The following is a 20,452-nucleotide window of genomic DNA, read 5'->3' as shown; positions in this document are numbered from 1 at the left end:
CAGGGCAGCTCTGGGAGACAAACCTGTCTCTCCAGCAGGTTTTGCTGATGTTGCATATTAGATTCAGGCCTTTCGAGCGGGTAATGTGCAAGGAAGTTAGACTTACGCATATTGAGCATTTCTAGAAGGGCAGGGTCCAAGATTGTCTTGTAGGTGAGACACAGATCACCTCTGAGCAATCTGTACATATTTTCTACCATGTATGCACTACCACTGTGCTTGAATGTCCAGTTCTATGTAATTACGAGTATGTAACTTGTATCATTCAACTTTAATAATGTGAACTTCTGTTGATTTTTTTTCTCTCAGGCCTAGCCTGAAAAGGGGCTTTGCCCAGTTGGACTTTCCCGTTAAACAACTATAAAAAATAAATAAAATAAATGTCTAATCTACTGAGTTCCAGTGTCAGGCTTTATTAAGAAAATGAAACAAACACAGACTGCAGCTCTAGTTAAATGTACCACAGATACAAAATGTAAATATCCAAAATAGTGAAAGGAAAGCTCTGTATAACCTTTGTTCACTGAATAATATAGTCATAAAACCTGCAGATAAATGAGGAATGACTGTAATAATGGATTATGCATTTTATAATAGTGCTGTGGCTAACATACTTTCTGATGTTGAAATGTTTCAAAATGGTAATAGAATGTGTATAGATAAGATTATTTTTAAAATAAAGACTTTATCATATGACTTAATATTAGAGAACACTATTACTACTGATATGTAACATTTTTATGTATATTACTAATTCACTTATTCCTTTCATTTACGGCTTACCCAAGATGCATAAAAATAGGGGTAATCCGCCGCTGAGACCCATTGTCCTCTGATAGTACGTGGGCTAGTGTAGGTATTTCTAAATATTTGGAAGCCCAATTGAAACTGCATCTGTCTTTTTGTAAAAGTTATATTAAGGACACACATGACTTCTTAAGTTCTGTGTATACTTGGACCTTAAGTAATGTTTCATCTAATTTGTTTTTAGTAACATTAGATGTTGTCATTGTTTACTGTGATATCTAATGATTATGGTATTGAAGCACTTAGAGAACATTGATGCACTTTTAGTCAGTTTTCAGGTAGAACGATAGAGATCTTGTGCTTGTTATTAGAAAGTGTTTTAGAAAATGATGTGTTTTTGTTTAATAATGACTTTTATCACCAGAGACTGGCTGTAGCAATGGGTACGCCTGTTGCTAATATGTACGCAAATATAGTACTCTCTAACTGGGAAGAGAAGTGTGTGTTTAATGTTTGCTCACTATATAATGAATATGTACCTTTTTACTGATGCTTTGTAGATATATTTTTTATTTGGACAGGTGAAGACCAAGAGTTCTGTATGATGTTGTTGAATGTCTGCAAAGGTTCACTCGTTTCTTGTCCTTTGATATAAAGTTTTCAAATACAGAGAAAAGTTTTTATATATAATGGTATGTTTTAAAGATGGTTTATTTGATACCAAAATTTTTTAAAAAAGAGGTTCAGACCACCAGATATCTACATGCTGAGAATTTTGTCTTTCGGCTTATCCCGGTTAGGGGTCGCCACAGCGGAACTCCGGTCCGCTAATGTTTGGTAGTGGATTTTTACGTGCCGAGTTACCAGCCATGACGCACAACCTTCAATGAAGGCACGCCCATTCATGCATGCCTCCACACAGAAGACGCTCTAGCTGAGAATCGAAAGCGACAACGCTACCACAGCACCACTACCGCGGGTCTACATGCTGAGAATATGCATCCAAAATGTTTATATAATGGCATTGTGAAAAGCCAGCTGTTGAGGGCAAGTAGGTTAAATACATAAGATGATAATTTTCAAAGTGATGCATCTGACATGATGGACAATTTTTAGGAGAGAAGCTATAATGATATAGAATTAGAAAGAAATATGAAATTCATCCTTTCAGAAAGATATAGTAGTGGTAAACCTTATTTTTCGGATAGGAATGAAACTGTTGGTTGTGTTAATAACATAAAAACTAGGAAATTTGGCTGTATCATGAAGTACAATAGGACAACAACACAAATAACGAATATTATTACAAATAATTGGCGAGTTTTATGTTCTGATAACACAAATAGGAAAACTTTTAGGGAACAAACCTAATTTTATTTATAATAAAGAGCATAATTTGAAACAGAAATTGTTACAAAGAGCTTACTAAAGATAAGAAGACATTAGGTGTTAAAAGTGGTACAAAGCCCTGCTACAGCTGCTATTTTTTAAATATATTAATACGGACTGTGAGTTTATTCATCCTACTAATGCGAAAAATTATTTTTAAGGCATCTACAATGTGCAATACAGAAAATATAGTGTATATTGCTAATTGCAATAAATGTACAAGTTTTTATATAACTAATAATACATTGAAAGATAGGATATGTTCTCATTTGTCAGAGATAAAAAGAAGAATAGAAACAAATTCTTTGTTTAAATAGTGAGTCTAATGAAGAAGGCCATAGCTTTAAATTTCGAGTAGTGCAAGTGATGTGATGTGGTTGTGACTTAGTCACTTTGACTGAGCTAGCAGAATATAAGTGAGTCAATTTCTTCAGGGTAGATTATAACCCTAGTCTTAATGCAGTTAATAGTGTAAAACCAGTTTTAAACACAAATCAAATGATATTTTGATAGATTTTTTTGGGCATAATGAATTTTACTTATTTTTATGTATTCTTATTTATTTTGCATATATTTTAGAATGTTTTTGTCTTTAAATATTCAATTGTATAATTTGATATAGGGCCTGGTCTTTATATACTCATTTGCATATATATTGTGAGTTTAGAATTTGCTTGCTTGATGCACCAAGGAAGAGTCTTTGTACTTGAAAGTTTTGCTATTTTTATTCTTATTAAACAGAGAGTATTAGTGGTATTTGTCCCCAGTTTCTTATTTTGGATATTTATTTAGAAAATCTACCTAGGGCGGCCACTGTGGTGCAGCAGTTAGCGTTGTCGCCTCACAACAAGAGGTTCTCTGGTTTGATCCTCGGCTGGGGTGCCTTCTGTGCGGAGTCTTCATGTCCTCCCTGTGGTCACGTGGGTTTCCTCCTGGTACTCCGGTTTCCTGCCACACCCCAAAGACATGCTGTAGGTGGATTGGACACTCTAAATTGGCCCTAGGTGTGAGTGTGTGCCTTCTGTGGAAGGTTGGGCGCCGGGCTGGCAACTCGACACCGTAAAACTCCACTGCCAATCATGAGCAGACAGGTGTTCTGCTGTGGTGACCCCTAACCGGGAAAAGCCGAAAGAAGAAGATTTAGAAAATCTACCTGGTATGTGATTGTCTGTGGTACAGGAGCTTTTAAGTGTTATTATTCTAACCTCCTAAGTGAGGAAAATTAGTTTACTGCAGAGAACTGTTTTTAGTGAACTTTCTCAACAAAAGAGTGGATATGTACATTGACATTATCAGTGTTTTACTAAGTTTAAGTTCAAATGAAAGCCTGTTTTCATGACAGTTTTTTTTATACTTGGAGTAAAATAAATTCGCTCCATCTTTCACTTCTCTGCTAATTTATACATATATGTATGTCTATCTGTATCTATATCTGTATATGTGTGTGTGTGCATATGTATATATATATATATATATATATATATATATATATATATATATATATATATATAGGGTCTATATTATTTCTTCGACAGCTTAGGTCGTTGAATGCTTAATGATCGACACCTAAGCATCGAAGTTTCAAAATCGTGAATGGCTATATATGCAAATTCTTTCCTTAGGAAGAATTCGCTAGACCATCCTGAAATAAAATAAACTTTTCAACTTAAATATAGTGGGGGTTCGCCCATCATACCTCTCCTAACTAAATATACCAACTCCGAGATCGCTGTACATTGGGGATAGGGCAAATCCCCGATAACGGCCAAGTGAGTTCTTTCCTGAGGAAAGAATTCACGTATATGGCCATTCACGATTTTGAAACTTCGATGCTTAGGTGTCGATCATTGAGCATTCGACAACCAAAGTTGTTGAAGAAATAATATAGACCCTATATATATATATATATATATATATATAGGTCTACTACACTTGATCAAAATTTCATTTGACTGAAATTCATTTGACTGAGACCATAACATCAAAAATTCAAAATACTGAAACTCATAAGACTGAAACTTTAACAATGCTAAATTTCAACATACTAAATTATAAACTATTGACATGCACACATACAACACCAATGACTAACCCTTTCTAGAACTTAAAAACTACTTGCGTACCCTCTTAACAGAAACTGGACGATGTAAAACCAAACTAGGTGAGGGGCTACCCATCCCACACCAACCAATGTGGGGTGCCCCCACACACCCCCTAACTATATATATATATATATATATATATATATATATATATATATATATATATATATATATATATATACACTAAGTCCATGATCGCACTACAGTGGGGAAAGGGGCATATACCTTTTACTTACCTTACAGTAGTCTACAAGCTTCCACTACAATGTTGACATTTAGCATTGTTAAGGTTTCAGTCTTATGAGTTTCAGTCAAGTGAGTTTTCAGTATTTTGATTTTTCGATGTTATGGTCTCAGTCAAATGAATTTCAGTCAAATGAAATTTTGATCATGTGTACTAGACGCATGTGTGTGTGTGTGTGTGTGTGTGTGTATATATATATATATATATATATATATATATATATATATATATATATATATGGGTCTACTTCACTTCAGCTAAAACTCATTTGACTGAGACCAAATCACCTAAAGTTCACATTACCGACAACTCATTTGACTGTTTGATTTATATATGAACGGGTCTACTTAGGTAGACTGAAATTCCATATATGTGAAATCAATATCACAAGGCAAAAAGGCCAACAGCACCAGAACACTGACGTCCTGGAACACCAACTTACCACTCCAGGTAAGTAAATGCTTGGCCATCCTGAAAAAAAAAACGTGAACCAAAGGAAAGCAAACCCACCCCCTAACCAAATATACCAACTCCAATTGTGCACTACCGTGAGGGTAAGTGACAAAGTTAAGCAGGATATAGTGGGGAAAATTGGCAAAGGAAGCAAAGTATCTGGGGCAGATAACTACAGAGGGAAATATATAAATATATTTCTCCAATGTATTCCAGCCCCCTCTTGCATATTGACTGTATCCCTAATTGCAGTCATCCCTATTGGCATAATCTCCTTTCTCCATTCCCACATTGGCTTAATTCTTAGAATACTTTCTGCTACTTTATGAATATAATGTTCTGTATGATTATTGTTGTTCTCCTTAAAGGTCTGCATCCAAAATCCTAGTCTCTTCTTGTTTCTTGAGCTTCCCCCATTTCATCATCATCTCGTTCCACTTTGAGTTATTGTTCTGTGGTTGTGCTTATGTATAGGAGCCTTAACTGTGTTACTCTGAAATACCACTTCAACTGAGGTAGTCTTACTCTGCCCTGTTTTATTGGAAGAGTAAGCTTATCCCATTTGACTTTTGCTGTCCTCCCCTCCCAGATAAATCCTTCAGCTCTTTATTAATTGCTGTCCACAACTTCTCCACTGGTTGATAAAAATATGCCTGACCTGTGTATAAGACTAAAAGGGCTAAAAACTTTATCTTGAGCTCTTGTTCCATTGTGTGTCTGGACTGTGTATTTTAGTTACTCAGGGATATGAAACGCTGCTATCCTTGTGTACTCCACTGCTCCATCAAATAGTGAATGGCCTGTTGTTGATGGAATCTGCTATACTGTGTTAGCACATAATGAGCTGTTATGTCTTGAATTTGTACAAAATTACTTCATTTAGCTTTATTTGCCAAAAACATTGATTAATGCCCCAGTTCTGTGATATAGAGGAATGAAGTCCTGACTACAGTCCACATGACCAGAGTTCATTTAGCAGCTTAGACACTGGAAGAGCCAGGCAGGAAGGGTAAGAGTGAGAAATTGATGTTGGCTCACCCATCATAGGGGTAAAAATTGCCGGTTCCACTTAGCTAATCATAACCGTGCTGGCAGAGGTCAACAGCTAGGGTTGTAGACTGGGGATATGATTTTGGTTCATCCAAACTGGTGAAGGTAGCCCTCTGCATAATGCACTGAAGCACCCACCTGATGGAGAAGGGCATAGTTGGGCCTTCTGTGGTAACATGGGTGCTTACATCGGCCACTAGGGAGCAGGGTTAAGCCATAAGCAGAAAAAGCCCTGATGGCCACCAGAATGATGGTCCTGCAATTGGCTCACACTTCGTAGGGAATGAATCGGCTGTAAATGTCTCATCCTCTTGCTCTGAGAGAAATGAATGGGCTAATAGATCATAGAGAGCTTATGGTTGGCAGGTGTCAGGACCAAAAAAAATGGTTAGCATTTGTGATTGAAAAAAATTAGCATTTGAAATTCTTGAGACCACCTAATCATCTGTAAGCAATGGTTATGGCCTCTTTTAATCACTTTAAATCTTTTTGAGAATTCTAGTTTTGCTTCATAACTGTGACCATACTTTTTACCTGTTTTGTTGGTTGTAATTGCTTTTGAATAGCACCTGAGCTTTTCATTTGCTTTAGCTCCTGGTCTGCTTTACTGCTGAGGGCTGGTTTGCTTGTCATACTGTCCCTTTCTTTGGAACATTTTTTTTGGCATAGCATCATTTTTACTGGTCTGTGTAGACTGCTGGTAAACCTTCTAAGTGTGTGTGAATCATTCAACATAGTAATGCAGGATATCATTATGTGGCTGTGTACTTTAAGATATCCCTGGGAGTGTTTTCAAGCACTTTTTGCTTTTAAACTGTGAGATTTGTTTTACTATTACTACTTTCTCCAAGGCAAGTGACTTAAGCTTTTAGGAGAATAGCTAGATTTAATTAGGTGCCCTGGTTTGACAAAGGGTCATGTAATTTTTAAAGTTCATGTCATTAGTGTTTTGCTTAATTCCTCCACCTGGTGGTCAGATTATGTTGACAGTATATACACAACTAGGCAGCTCTGTTAGCATAGAAGGATAAAGCTCTTGCCGTGCTCCAGGTAACCCAAATTATGTTAACAGCTCAGGAGTCTCCTGGTCCTGGAGCAGATGGGGAGAGGATGGGTATGTATGTGCTAAGGGGAAAAGGGGTGGATTTAGGCTATCCCTTGCCATAATCCTTTGAGTGGTGGTGATGCAAGTGACAACTCTGGGGCAGTCATTTGACGATTAAGCCACAAATGTGGTAGCCCTCTTCTCAGTGTGCACAGGAGCATTTGCATGGGGGGGGGGGGCACAGTGGCTGCTGTGGTAATGTGATTCACTTGTTTCCTACCCATGGGTGGGGTTAGTGCTATACCATATGTGCCCTTATTGTCAGGATGCCGGAGAAGGCACAGACTACTTCTAAGGGCTGCCTGTGTGACAGCTTGTAATCTTTCAGGTCTCAACCTTACTAGGTTATATCCAGGACAGGGCCCTTGTGTCTGCACTTCTCTGCTCATCACTTCTTGTCTCTTGTGACACTCAGTGAATGGTGATACTTCTTTGAAAGATTAGTCCAAAATGGAAAGAGAAGATTCCCCAAGTTGACATAGGTTGTACTGTTCAGCTCTTTGAAGGAGAATTGAATGGGCCAGTTGTCCAGATGAAGTGAGACTTATGCTTGGCAGGCTCAAAGGTAGAAAACTAAGAAATAAATATGTCATAAGCTGAACTACTCCATAAACATGTTTGTGGTCAGCAGGTACAGCAGCAAGAAGCATATGCAAAGAAATATGCACACAGCTCTCTGTTCATAGAATGTGTACTGCGATGCTGCAAGAGTATCTTTATACAAAACATTACACTCTGCTTATTAATTCAGAGTCTGTAAGCAATATAACATGCATTTGACTACCTAGCCACCTTCGCGGAGGCTCACAATAGAAATTTGCCCAAACAGCAGAGACCTCCATGACAGAAACGCACTGTACTACCACAACACAGCACAAACCACAGCTCACCTCTACAGTGTTCCCCTCAACCTAAGCCCCTAAGGGTAAACACCTTGCCCAGTACACTAATCATAGGTGACACAATAGTGAGGCACACAGATGTCCCACTCACTAGGTTGAATAAGGAGAAGGTAACAGTCAGCTGTCTATCAGGTGCCAGAATCCGACACACAACGCACGCACTCCGGTCACTCCACAACAAGTACAAGTATGAATCTGTCATTGTCCATGTGGGTGTGAATGACCTGAGACTCTCCTCCCTAGACTACATGAAAAGAGACATGGTGGAGCTCTCGGATTATGTGGCCCAGGCAGGTATGACCCTAGCCCTGAGCAATAACCTACAGTCACCCAGAATGATACTGCAGTACAAACAAAAAATGATTGACTTCAACAATTGGCTAAGTTTCTGGTGTCATTCTAAGGGGATCCCGTATCTGCTTGGGATGACATGATTGACAGACCTCGATGCTTTGCCAGAGATGGCCTGCATCTGTCACCCCTGGGTTTCAAGTACTGGCTAAGGCTCTTGCCATCCCCACAGTGCCTTTTTTAGGCGGTGCTCCAAAGACCAAATTACCACCGTAACAGCTGTAAATAAATGCAGTCTGAGGGTCATGCTGCTCAATGCTAGAAGTCTAAATCTCAAGATGCACTCACTTGAAGCACTCCTCAAAATGGACAACATCGACATTTGTGCAGTAACAGAGACCTGGTTTAAAGCGGCAGAAAGCACCCCTGCACTACCAGGTTATAACTTATTCCACACCTTTCAACACCGAAACATGGACCGTAGCTCCAAAGGCGGTGGTGTCTCCATAATCATAATGGATATGCACACCTCCAGGCTGGTAGCCCAACATAACGCATCAGCGATACTTCCGGTACAGCTAATATTGGGTAAGATGACGATCCAGGTCATAGCCTGCTATAGGTCACCGACCATATCCCTAGACTCTCACTCCACGTTCCTACGCACTCTGGAATCTATCAAGGTCCAACCCAACACTTTCATACTAGGAGACTTGAACTACCCCTCCATCAACTAGGAGAACTACTCAAGCACCAATACTCTGTCCCAATGATTCCTGGAATTCATCAGTTCGAATGCCCTGGACCACCTCATTTTGACCCTTACTAGAGGAAGCAACATCCCTGACCTGGTTATTACTAACATGGGCGACCGTTGCTCTACACCAGTAGTTAATCCCTCCTTGTCAGATCTGACCATAGACTAATCACCATGGAAATCCACATCTCATCCACACCCCCCGCAAAGGTAACCACCTTGAAAAACATCTCCAAAGCTGACTTTGGGCTCCTAAAAACAGAGGTGGCTAACTTCACGGCACCCATGCCAATGAAAAATAGCTACATGACTGCCGAATCATGCACCAATGCACTGTACGAACATGTACATAAATGCATGGCACTAGCCATACCCAACAGAACCAAGATGCTCTCCTCCAAAAAAAAGAAAGCCAATATGGTGGTCCGCTGCCATTAATAAGCTCTACAACAGAAGGAAGAAACTGTTGCAGAAAAAAGATGAAGACTCAAGACTGGAAAAACTCCCTTATTAGCCTCAACAAAAAGTTGAGATCCCTCATCAAATCCTCTAAAGCCAGCTATGAAGGCAGAATTGTGGCAGACACTAAAAACTATCACAAAGCCTTCTATAGTTGTATCAAGAACCTCCACGGCAATACCCAGATTTTCTCTTGAGTTACTGCACAATGGTACCTCCTATACTGACCCAACAGATATTGCCAACATACAGATTCAATGCTAACTTTACCCATCTCTGCACCCGTAAAGGACCAATCACAATACCGGAAGAATGCCAGGCACCCAGCATTACTGCAGCACAGGTTAAAGCTGCATTGTCCAAGGCGAAGAATACAGCTTCTATGGAAAACAATAATATCCCTGGCTATGTTCTACATGAACTACAAAGCTAGCTGGCACCACATCTGTATGCCCTGTTCAGTCACAGCCTCACCTCAGGCTTTGTCCCTACTGAATGGCGCACTGCTGCAGTCATCCCTGATATGTAAAACTATGAGTGCATCATCATGGATCTGATTAACAAAGATATAGGAAACCTCCAAACTTTAGACCCCACGAAGTTTGGCTTTGTGAAAAGAAGATCATGCCTGCTCAGTCTGGTTGACTTCTTTGAGTCAGTCACCAGGGCTGTGGATGAAGGTAAGGCAGTGCATACAGCCTACCTGGATTTGGCCAAGGCCTTTGATACCATTCCTCATTCTGGGACTATTGATAAACTCGCCAAACTAGGCATCAACTCCTATATCACTAGGTGGGTTGCAAATTGGTTCACAGATAGAACAGACAGTGTGAAAGTAGTAGACTCCAAGTCAGACTGATGAAAAGTCACAAGTGGAGTCCCACAGGGTTTGGTCCTGGGTCCTCTCCTGTTCGGCATCTACTTCTCAGAAGTCCAGGCCAAAACAAAGGGACTCTGGCTGACGAAGTTTGCAGATGACTGCTAGCCGGGAGCCATTATTAATTCCCCAAGTGATGCAGATGCCCTACAGAAAGCCCTCACTGAAACCAATGACTGGTGTCGAAACCATGGCCTTAAGCTTAATGCCAAAAAATATGTCGTCATCCCTTTTGGTAAAAACTAATTTCTCACTAATTACCACATTTATGGGAGCCTACTGAACACTGAAGGCGTTATAAGAGATCTGAGGATGCAGGTTGACAGCAACCTCTCCTTCAACCACCACATTGCCACTGTGGTCAGAAAGTCCTTCTATGTGGCACATCTCATTACCAAGGGTTTTGCATCCAGGAAGAAAGAGGTCATTGTCTCTCTCTACTCTTCCCTCGTTAGACCAATCATTGAGTATAATGCCCCATTTGGCATGTATCTCACTAGACACCTGCAACAGCTGGAGGGGGCACAGAAGTACCTCATGAAGAGGATCCTAGGCATTAAACACATGTCCTACACGGATAGACTCAAAAGACTCCAGCTGTTCTCTGCCTCATATCACCTACTTAGAGGTGATTTTTGCTTGACTTACAAAGCCATGTCTGACCCAGCCCTGGTAGAAATGCTACATCTAAAGAAATCCCAATCCCTCCGCATCACACGCTCCATAGACCTCAACCTCATTACCACAATCAACAGAACATGCTGGAGGGACAGGTTCCTCACCTAGAGACTGCCCATGCTGTGGAATAGACTTCCCATACATGTCAAGCAGAGCACCTCGCTGTCCCTCTTCAAGAGAAATCTTGATGAGTGGATGGGTAATGGAAAGTTCACCCCCGGGATCAGTCCAGTGGCTGTACTTGATAGAGGCGCTGAGAACTAACGTCGGGTGGCACGATGTCAGGGCATTTCTATAAGCTTAGGCTTGTAAAGGCTCCAGGGCCGTTAGCCTAGTACACACCTACTGTATGAACCTATGAACCTGTAATGACTGACTGATTGAAAGCTCATCACACAAGGTAATTATTGAAGTTGTACCTTTTTCTTTAAAACAGTAGAGACTTGCTCCTGTGTGCAGTGTGGGTAATACCATCCACATCTATCAAAGTTATATAACAATACTCTAGGTCACACCACCTCAGAGACATTGTGTTTATTCCCTGTATTCTTTTTGTGAGGATCCTGTGTTGACATTAAAGTTGTTGCAAGTGCCTGGTCAGTTACTTACCAAAGGGGGCATTATACACAGTGGTAGGTCTGGTGATGGCTGAGTACAGTGGCATGATGACTTCCTGAACCTAGATGCCATGTCCTTACTTACATGTTGAGTGACACAGAATGTTTTTCTTGCTACCTTAGACACATGTTGGTCGAAAGCCAACTTACTATCTACATGATTTCCCATATCCTTGACTACTGTGCCTACTTTTAGGGGTGTGTTATCAATGAAGTAGTTTCCCTGGATGACCAACTTCCAAAAAGGTACCATTATTCATTGCTTGACATTGAGTTTTAAGCAGTGGCTTTAACACCAGTCATTTGTCTGTGTTAGACCTTCCTGTAAGATTTTCATATCTTGGTGGGGGACTCTGTGATTGCTCCTAGCTTGTAATAAATTGCAAACTTGGTAAGCTAGAGACTCATGACACTGGTCTTGATTACTGAAAAATTGATGCTAAAGAGGAGCGGACCCAGCACAGAGCACTGTGGGAACTCCACTGGTGACTGGCCTCTTTGTGGAAATGGTCTGTCTAATTTGAACTTTCTGAGTTCTGTCTGTGAGCCAGCTAGCTATCCAGCGAGTTACATGTCATGGTTTTGAGGGCAAAATAATGGGGTGCCACAAATTCCCAAGTGGCCCCTTCAAATCCCGATTTTTTTTGGGGGGGGGCTTAAAATAATTTTGTTTACAGTTACCTACAAACAAAACACGTGTTGTAGAAGCTGTCTACTGACTCCCACCAGTGTTTACTGTTCTGGATAACATGTTAAACATTTTACTTACCTTACTGCTTCCATATCAGTCTGAACCTGCTGAGGGAGAATATTGGTTATGTCAAACATATAACTTCATAATCTGCTGCGCTGGTGAATACCATTGCTCAACTGCGGTAAATCAGTCCACTGCAAAACAAGAAGACACATCACCTTCTCGGTTACAGCGAAGATATGGTTTATATTCCTGCCAAACAGTGGCTAAATTTTGTCAATAATACTACCGTTTACCTGCCAGTGATAACAACTTGTTTGATATTTTGCTTTCCTTGACCTCGCTCCATGTTTTAGGTTTGTCTAATAAGTGCTGGGGAGCTGCCGAGTAACTCCTTCCTGACTTTTCATAACACTGAAGTCAAAGATCAGACAAGCAGCAATTAAAGGTGACATTAAAGGGCATCTAAAATCTGCCGACTAAAAATTAACTAGTAGTAGGAGGAACTCATGACAGCTGCTTTTAAATGAGTAAGGGCTCTGATGATTTACAGAACTGGTGAAGTAAACAAAAAAACTCAACTGCCAGTGTGAATGAATGCATTATCTTATATCATACCTCTCAACTATCCAGATTTTTGCTTCATATTTTTGATCTGTTCCTCATAAAATTTGTAGTTTTCTATATCATTGAAGCTTGATCACTAAACAATGACAGACATTTGAGTATCAGACTTCATATCTGCCAGAAAATGCATGCTAACAAAATTTTTATTTTAGCAACGTTCTAAACTTATAATAATGTTTAAAAAGTATTTATAAATTTGAACAGCTCCTGTTATTGGGAAGGGGGAAAGGAGTCGATCTCAACTGCTGTGGAGTAGGTAACTGCAGGCTGTGTGTGTTATACTAAGACGAAGGGCAGGTATGAGTATTGTATTTACTGCAGAAGGGGTGTTGGTGCTGGGTACTACAACAGCTACTGGATCCCATCATCCAGTGTTGTTGATTGGCCTTTAAAGCTTTGATTTACAATTTTCCCCCCTCCTTGTTCTCTCTCTTCCTCACTTGACTGTTGTTTTGAGGACATCGTGCTGTTAGCTTCTCTGTGGAGTCACTTATTGTAGCAGAAAAGAAGAGGAAGCTGGAAGAGGAGCGGGTTGAGCGATGAACCTCTTAGTGACAGACAGCGGCCAGCATCAGCTGTCCATGGAGCAGAGCACAGAATATGACATCTGCGGGCAACAACAGCTAACGGCGACCACTGGTGAATAGTAATCCGTTCTGGTCCCAGTTAAGGTATAAGTGTTTAAATACATGATTAACAGAGATTGGCTACATTGGAGGTGAAAGTGTCACAATGATATCCAAAGTCAGACTATCTCCATTACCGTTATCATTTGGTCCCTGCAGCTTTCTTTGCATCTTAGATTCCAGTTTCTTTTTCTGAATTTTCTTGTCATCTTAATTCTCTAAGGTTCCATTTTGCTTTGATTGTAGCAGTCGTTGCCGCACGATGATTGTTTTTTTAAACATTTTTTCTTTCATTTTTCGTCTTCAGCAGATTTCAGTGTGTATTATGATGACCCCCCCCCCCCCGATGAATAGAGTGGCAGAACAAGAAATGTGCAGTTTGGTGGGAGTAAGCACAGACTTTACGATTTGTTAAGACTTAAGTTTAGTGTTAGGCATACTGCTCACTTTCATTTATGATACTGTTTCAATGGCTGAATTCTTGAACAGACCCACTCGTTGACATATATGAAACAGTCTCTGGGCGGTTTGTAGTTGGGACACAGGTGCAGTGGGGCCGGGGACTCTGAAACTCTTGACTGACAAGGGCAGGCAAAGGTGTGGCAGAATTTATAGGTTAGAAAAAAAAACCTGTTTCCCTCATTCCCTGTCAGTTTGAGTTGCTTGCTCGGCTCTAACATTTGTAGTTCATTAGGATATTACTTGCTAACATACCCCTCAATCTGTCAGAGCAAGAAATATGGACAAAGCCAAAAATAATAGTGGGGTGGAACAAAGGCCCAAAAATAGGGGCACATTTTATATATTGTTCCTGTAAACTTCGATTGCTGCTAGAGTAACAGGTTTTGCATTATTATTATTATGTATTTTCTGAGAGTTATGAAGTCTTAAATTCAAAAGTCTGCCATTATTTATTGTTATTTAATGACTTCAATCTTCATGTTGGCATCCCACAATTCTATCAGAGTGGGCGGGGTTACATAATTATGTATGCAAGTTTATGTTAATCAGCATCCTAATTTTTGGCCAGTTGTACCTACATTTCTTGGGCTTTTGTCCAGATTTTTGATGTTTTCATGTTGAGAGGTATACATGGTATACTGTAGAATTTAGTACTATTTTGACTATTCAGTTATAGTGAATTAGAACTTTGTAATTGTAATTTTGATGGATGCTGTTTTAATAATTATATATATATATATATATATATATATATATATATAAAAATATTATATTTTCCTATTTAGTATGTAGTATTAATTACTTATTTTGTATATCCTTTAATACCTGCTTTTTTTCCAATCATGATTTTATTGTTTAATACCTGATTTTGTCTTGTTTATGTACTATGTTTTAAGTGCATGTATTCGTGTGGAGCATTTCTCCCCGGGCCTCCACTGAAAATGGGTCCTTGACCCAGTTGGACTTTCCCGGTAAACAAATGTTAAATAAATAAATGTCATAACGACTCTTCATATCCATATATGCATAGAAAGGGCAAAGTTTCTTGGCCAGAGGAATTATAATGTTACCAGGTATAGGGACAGATATTTGTCTGGTCTTTTGCCTGAACTGCCTGTATTTAATGCGTTTTACTTGCTAAAATGGGAACAAAAGAACTGAAAAAATATAGCAAGCCTTGGTCACACAACTGCTGTTGTAGTTTTGTTTTATGTTCTAGTACTTTTTAATGGGTTTTCTGATGTGGAGTAATCATAAAGTTTTATAATTCTTTCTTTATGTGAAATTCATTTAAAACACTTTATTTTGACTTTCACAGATAAACCAGAGCCATTGGTATTTCATATCCCTCATTCATTCTTTGATGCTTTGCAACAAAGAATCTCGATGGGAAGTACAAAGAAACGTCTCCCCAATTCCACAGAAGGTAAGGTGCTTATGCATTTGTGTAACGTGTTCTAGCCCTTTTTATTTCTACTACTTTTTTGCTTGCTTTGTACCCTGTTAAAATCAACTCTTTGCACAACTTGAATGTTGGCTGCTTTGAAGTTCCTTAAAGTCTTGTGCATGTCATATTATAGTGCCTTTGAGCTTATATGATTTCCTCTGTGCCCCTCCGTATTGTAATTATTGAATTTCATATTGCCTTCTTTATTACCTAGTTGTTCCATTTATTTAGTGTGTATATTCTTACCAGTGATTGCTTGTTTTCCTAATATTTCTTGGTGCTTAATTCTTTTCAAGATAAACATTTTTTCTCTGAAATTTCGGTCTTAAAGCCCCACATTCCTCTTTGTTGTCACTGCACTCAAACAGTGTTCATGTCCTTATTTTTTTCTGTATCTCCCAGTGCTGAATAGTTTCATGCATCAATGTTTTTCTGTCTCCATTATTGATCTCATGCATTCTTTTCCATACCCTAAGGACCCATTTATTTTAGGCAACAGACCAGACAGATGTGTGTTCCTATACCTGGCCACACTATAATTCCTCTAACTCAGCCCCTCTGTCCTTATTCTTTTTTGTTAGACATTGTCAATTTTAGTAGCCTGGCTTCATCACTGGAGTCCTGCATTTCCTGCACTAGTTACATAGCAGCATTGGTAGATTACTTCCTTTGTACTGCTGAAGGAACTCAAGAATTCGGATTGATTTAATGGAGGATCACTAGTAGCAGAACTGCTTGAATTCCCTGAAGGATTGGGTATTTAGATGTTCAAAGACAAGAAAAGATGGTTCCTCTTAATCCGAGTACAATTATTCTTTTGCTTGCCCTTACCTAGTTGTGACACTGTAACTATCCTGAAGTTGATCCAGCTGTGTTCTGCATCAGTTCTGCTGTGTCATTAATGATATGAATGATAGGAAACACCTTTCCTAATCCAAGAACCTGTGCAACGATGTCACTTCACCTTCCTTGCTGTCATATTTCTAGTTCAGCCTTTTGAGATGCAACTGTAACTGGATTGATGACTAAGCAACTGCATGCTAACATTGCCCAACATTAGTTTTCCCTCCATGAGTATCTCTACAACAACTGGCCATTTGTTTCTCCTGCTGCTCTTCATGTTTCACATGGTACATATTTTTGTAGAATATGCTTTAGATTGTTTTATCATAAAAAACATTATGTCTTTTGATGACCTAGGCATCATACTGAAAAGTAAACTGGAAGTCTTTAGGGGCAGGTAAGTAAAATATTACAAATATATATTCACTTATTAGGACCCCCTTAAAAACTGTTTCTTCTAGGGATGAGGCTGTCATGATTGCAGTTTACAAAATGGTCATTACACCCATTATGGAATATGGATCGAGGTTTTGTGTGTACTCTAGAACAGATATTTCTAGACTTTGTGGGTTCAGATGATGTCCTTGCTTAGATCTGACATATGGCCTAAGCCTGTTCAGAGGTTCATAGTTAGGTACTAGGCTATCGGCCCATGGGCCTAAGTAAGCCTAGCCAGTAAGGTTCCCTGACTTATGCCACCCAAGAAAGTTTATTTACGGTGCCCCTGTCGAGCAGAGCCACAGAAGTGATCTCGGGGTGTATTTCCTATTTCCCATCCACTCATCAAGATTTTTTCTGAAGAGTGCTGATGAGGAACTTTGCTTGAAATAGATGGGTAGCTTGTTCCAGAGTATAGGAAGTCTCTGAGACAGGAATCTATCCCTCCAGCATGTCCTGTTTATTGTGGTGACAAGGTCTAGGTCCCCAGAGCGTGTAGCTCGGAGGGATTGGGATTTCTTTAAGTGGAGCATGTCCAACAGCTCTGGGTTTGACATAGCTTGGTATGTTAGGCAGAGATTGCCTCTGAGTAGGCGATATGCGACAGAGTAAAGCTGGAGGTTTTTGAGACTGTCAGTGTAGGACATCTGTTTGGAGCAGTAATATGGGTGACTCTATCGTCAGGCACACTGACGTCCCGCTCACCAGGCTGAACAAGGAGAAGGTCACGGTGAGCTGCCTGTCGGGCGTTAGGATCTGCCACATAACACAAGCACTCAGGTCACTCCAAGGCAAGTACAAATATGACTCAGTCATTGTCCATGCTGGTGTGAATGACCTGAGATGTACCTCCCTAGACTACATGAAAAGAGACATAGAGGAGCTCTCTGAGCATGTAGCCCAGGCCGGTATGATCCTGACCTTGAGTAGCATCTTACCCTCACCAAGAATGATGCCACAATATGAAGACAAGATGATCAATTTCAACAATTGGCTTAAGTATTGGTGTCATTCAAAGGGGATCCAATGCCTGTCAGCCTGGGATGACATGCTCGACAAGCCACGATGCTTCGCTAGGGACGGCTTGCACCTGTCACCCTGGGCCTTCTGATATTGGCAAAGGCTCTTGCCACCCCCATAGTGCCTTTTTTAGGCAAGGCTCAAAAGACAAACCCACCTCCATAGGTATCACAAGGGATAAGAAACTAAGAGTAATGCTACTCAACGCCAGAAGTCTAAACCTCAAGATGCACGCACTCGAAACTCTCCTTAGCATGGAGAACATCAATATCTGTGCAGTAACAGAAACCTGGTTCAAGGCTCCCGAGAGCACCCCAGCACTACCAGGTTATACCTCATACCATGCTTTTCGGCCCCAAAACTTGGACCAAACCACAAAAGGAGGGGGTGAGTATCAATATTCGTCAAAGATACCCACACCTCCAGGTTGCTGGCACAGCATGAAGCAACAGAGACTATCCATGTGCAATTAACAGTGGGTAAAACTGCCTTCCAGTTTATAGCCTACTGCAGACCACCCTCCCAAACCCAGGAACCCCACTCGGCCTTCCTGAGAACACTGGAAAATATGAAGGTCTCTCCAAACACCATTATATTGGGTGACTTCAACTACCCAAACATAGACTGGGAGCATTACTCTAGCCCCAACACCCTAGCCCAAAGGTTCCTAGAATTTATAAACTCAAATGCTATGGAACAACTTGTTACCACTCCCACAAGAGGGGAAAACATACTGGACCTGATCATCACCAATATGGGGGCTCTGTGCTCCAGACCAGAAGTGTATTCCTCACTGGTAAGATCAGACCATAAACTAATCTCACTGGATATTCACATCCCGACCCCACCCCCTGCCCAGAAAACCACAGTGAAAACCTTCTCTAAAGCAAATTTCACACTCCTCAAAACCCAGGTGGAATCCTTCAAAGTCCCCGGGCCTGTGGAAAATACGGCCCAGACCGCAGGATCCTTTATAAATGCATTCTATGAACACCTTCAGGAATGCATGGATCATGCAATCCCAAATAAAACCAAGACCCAATCCTCCAAAGGCAGGCGTCCTGTCTGGTGGACCCCAGCCATAAACAAACTATATAATAGAAGGAGGAAGCTGCTACATGATAGAGCAAAATCCCAAAAAGGGAAGGCATCTCTGATCAGTATTAGCAAAAAACTACGGGCACTCATAAAATCATCTAAGGTCAACTTCGAGAGAAAAATTGCAAAGGACACTATGTTAGGAACCTGGGTGGGAATTCCCAGATATGCTCAGAATTAGTCCAAAATGACAAAAAATACACAGAACCCACAGACATTGCCAACATCCTAGCTGACAGGTTCAGCGCAAACTTCTCCCACCAAAAGGGCAAATATCTATCCCAGCAGAGTGCTGCCCCCCCCTGACATCTCAGATGCTCAGGTAAGAGTCGCCCTCTCCAAAGCAAAAAACACAGCATCAATGGGACCAGACGGTGTCCCGGGCTGCGTCCTACATGAAATCCAAGAAGAGCTAAACCCAAACATAAAACTACTGTTCAATCTCAGCCTTACTACAGGATATGTACCCAAAGAGTGGCGTACAGCAACAGTGTTCCCTCTCCACAAAGGTGGTGCCTCAACGGATCCTGGAAACTATCGCCCCATAAGCCTGACTAGCTTGGTCTGCAAAGCTATGGAAAGGATCATCATGGACCTCATAAATAAAGATATTGGGGACCTACAGACACTGGATCCTACTCAGTTCGGCTTTGTTAAGGGCAGATCCTTCCTCTTAAACCTGGTTGATTTCTTTGAAACAGTCACCAAGGCCATTGACGAGGGGAAGGTGGTCCACATAGCCTACCTGGACCTCGCAAAAGCCTTCGATACAATACCCCACTCTGGCATTATAGATAAGCTCACCAGCTTAAATATAAACCCCTATGTCACTAGATAGGTTGCAAACTGGCTCAAGTACAGAGCCCATATGGTTAGAATTGCTGGAGCCATGTCAGACTCCAAACCAGTTACAAGTGGCGTCCCACAAGGCTCAGTCCTGGGACCTCTCTTGTTCGGTATATATTTCTCAGAGGTACAGGCCAACACGGAAGGACTGTGGCAGACCAAGTTCGCAGATGACTGCAAACTAGGCGCCATAATCGACTCTCCAGCTGACACAAGCATCCTACAAAAGGGCCTCATAGAAACAGACAACTGGTGCCAGAGCCATGGCCTTAAGCTAAACGCCAAAAAGTGTATAGTCATCCCCTTTGGCAAAAACAAAGTGCCCACAAATTACCACATAGGTGGTAATCCATTAAGTACGGAAGAAGTAATTAGGGACCTGGGGACCCAAGTTGATAGCAATCTCTCATTTGAAAACCACGTGGCCAAAGTGGTAAGAAAAACATTTTATATAGCCCACCTAATCATGAAGGGATTCACATCTAGATCAGGGGAGGTCATCGTGCCTCTTTACTCATCAGGCCCATAATTGAGTACAATGCCCCTTTTGGGATGTACCTTACCAGACACCTGCAGCAACTGGAAAGACCCCAAAAGTACCTCACCAAGAGGATCAAAGGGCTCAAACAGATGCCATATGCTGCCCGGTTAAAGAAACTCCAGCTCTACTCAGTGGCATA

General features: G+C 40.7%; 1 protein-coding gene across 3 annotated transcripts in view; it reads left to right on the top strand.

Annotated features, from left to right (window-relative positions):
- Nucleotides 1-20,452, top strand: part of CCHR9.PART0H2orf42 (chromosome chr9.part0 C2orf42 homolog) — a 420,265-nt gene that overhangs the window by 226,737 nt on the left and 173,076 nt on the right. For all 3 annotated transcript variants that reach the window (XM_044083125.1, XM_044083126.1, XM_044083127.1), the window contains exon 6: nucleotides 15,399-15,506. In XM_044083125.1, the coding sequence (XP_043939060.1) occupies nucleotides 15,399-15,506 (108 nt within the window). The remainder of the gene's footprint in view (nucleotides 1-15,398; nucleotides 15,507-20,452) is intronic.

This window comes from Protopterus annectens, chromosome 9.part0, assembly GCF_019279795.1.
Source record: "Protopterus annectens isolate FY-2018-M chromosome 9.part0, PAN1.0, whole genome shotgun sequence".
Classification (NCBI taxonomy): Eukaryota; Metazoa; Chordata; order Ceratodontiformes; family Protopteridae; genus Protopterus; species Protopterus annectens.
Note: the sequence above shows the minus strand (reverse complement) of the source record. Positions and strands in the feature narration are given on the sequence as shown.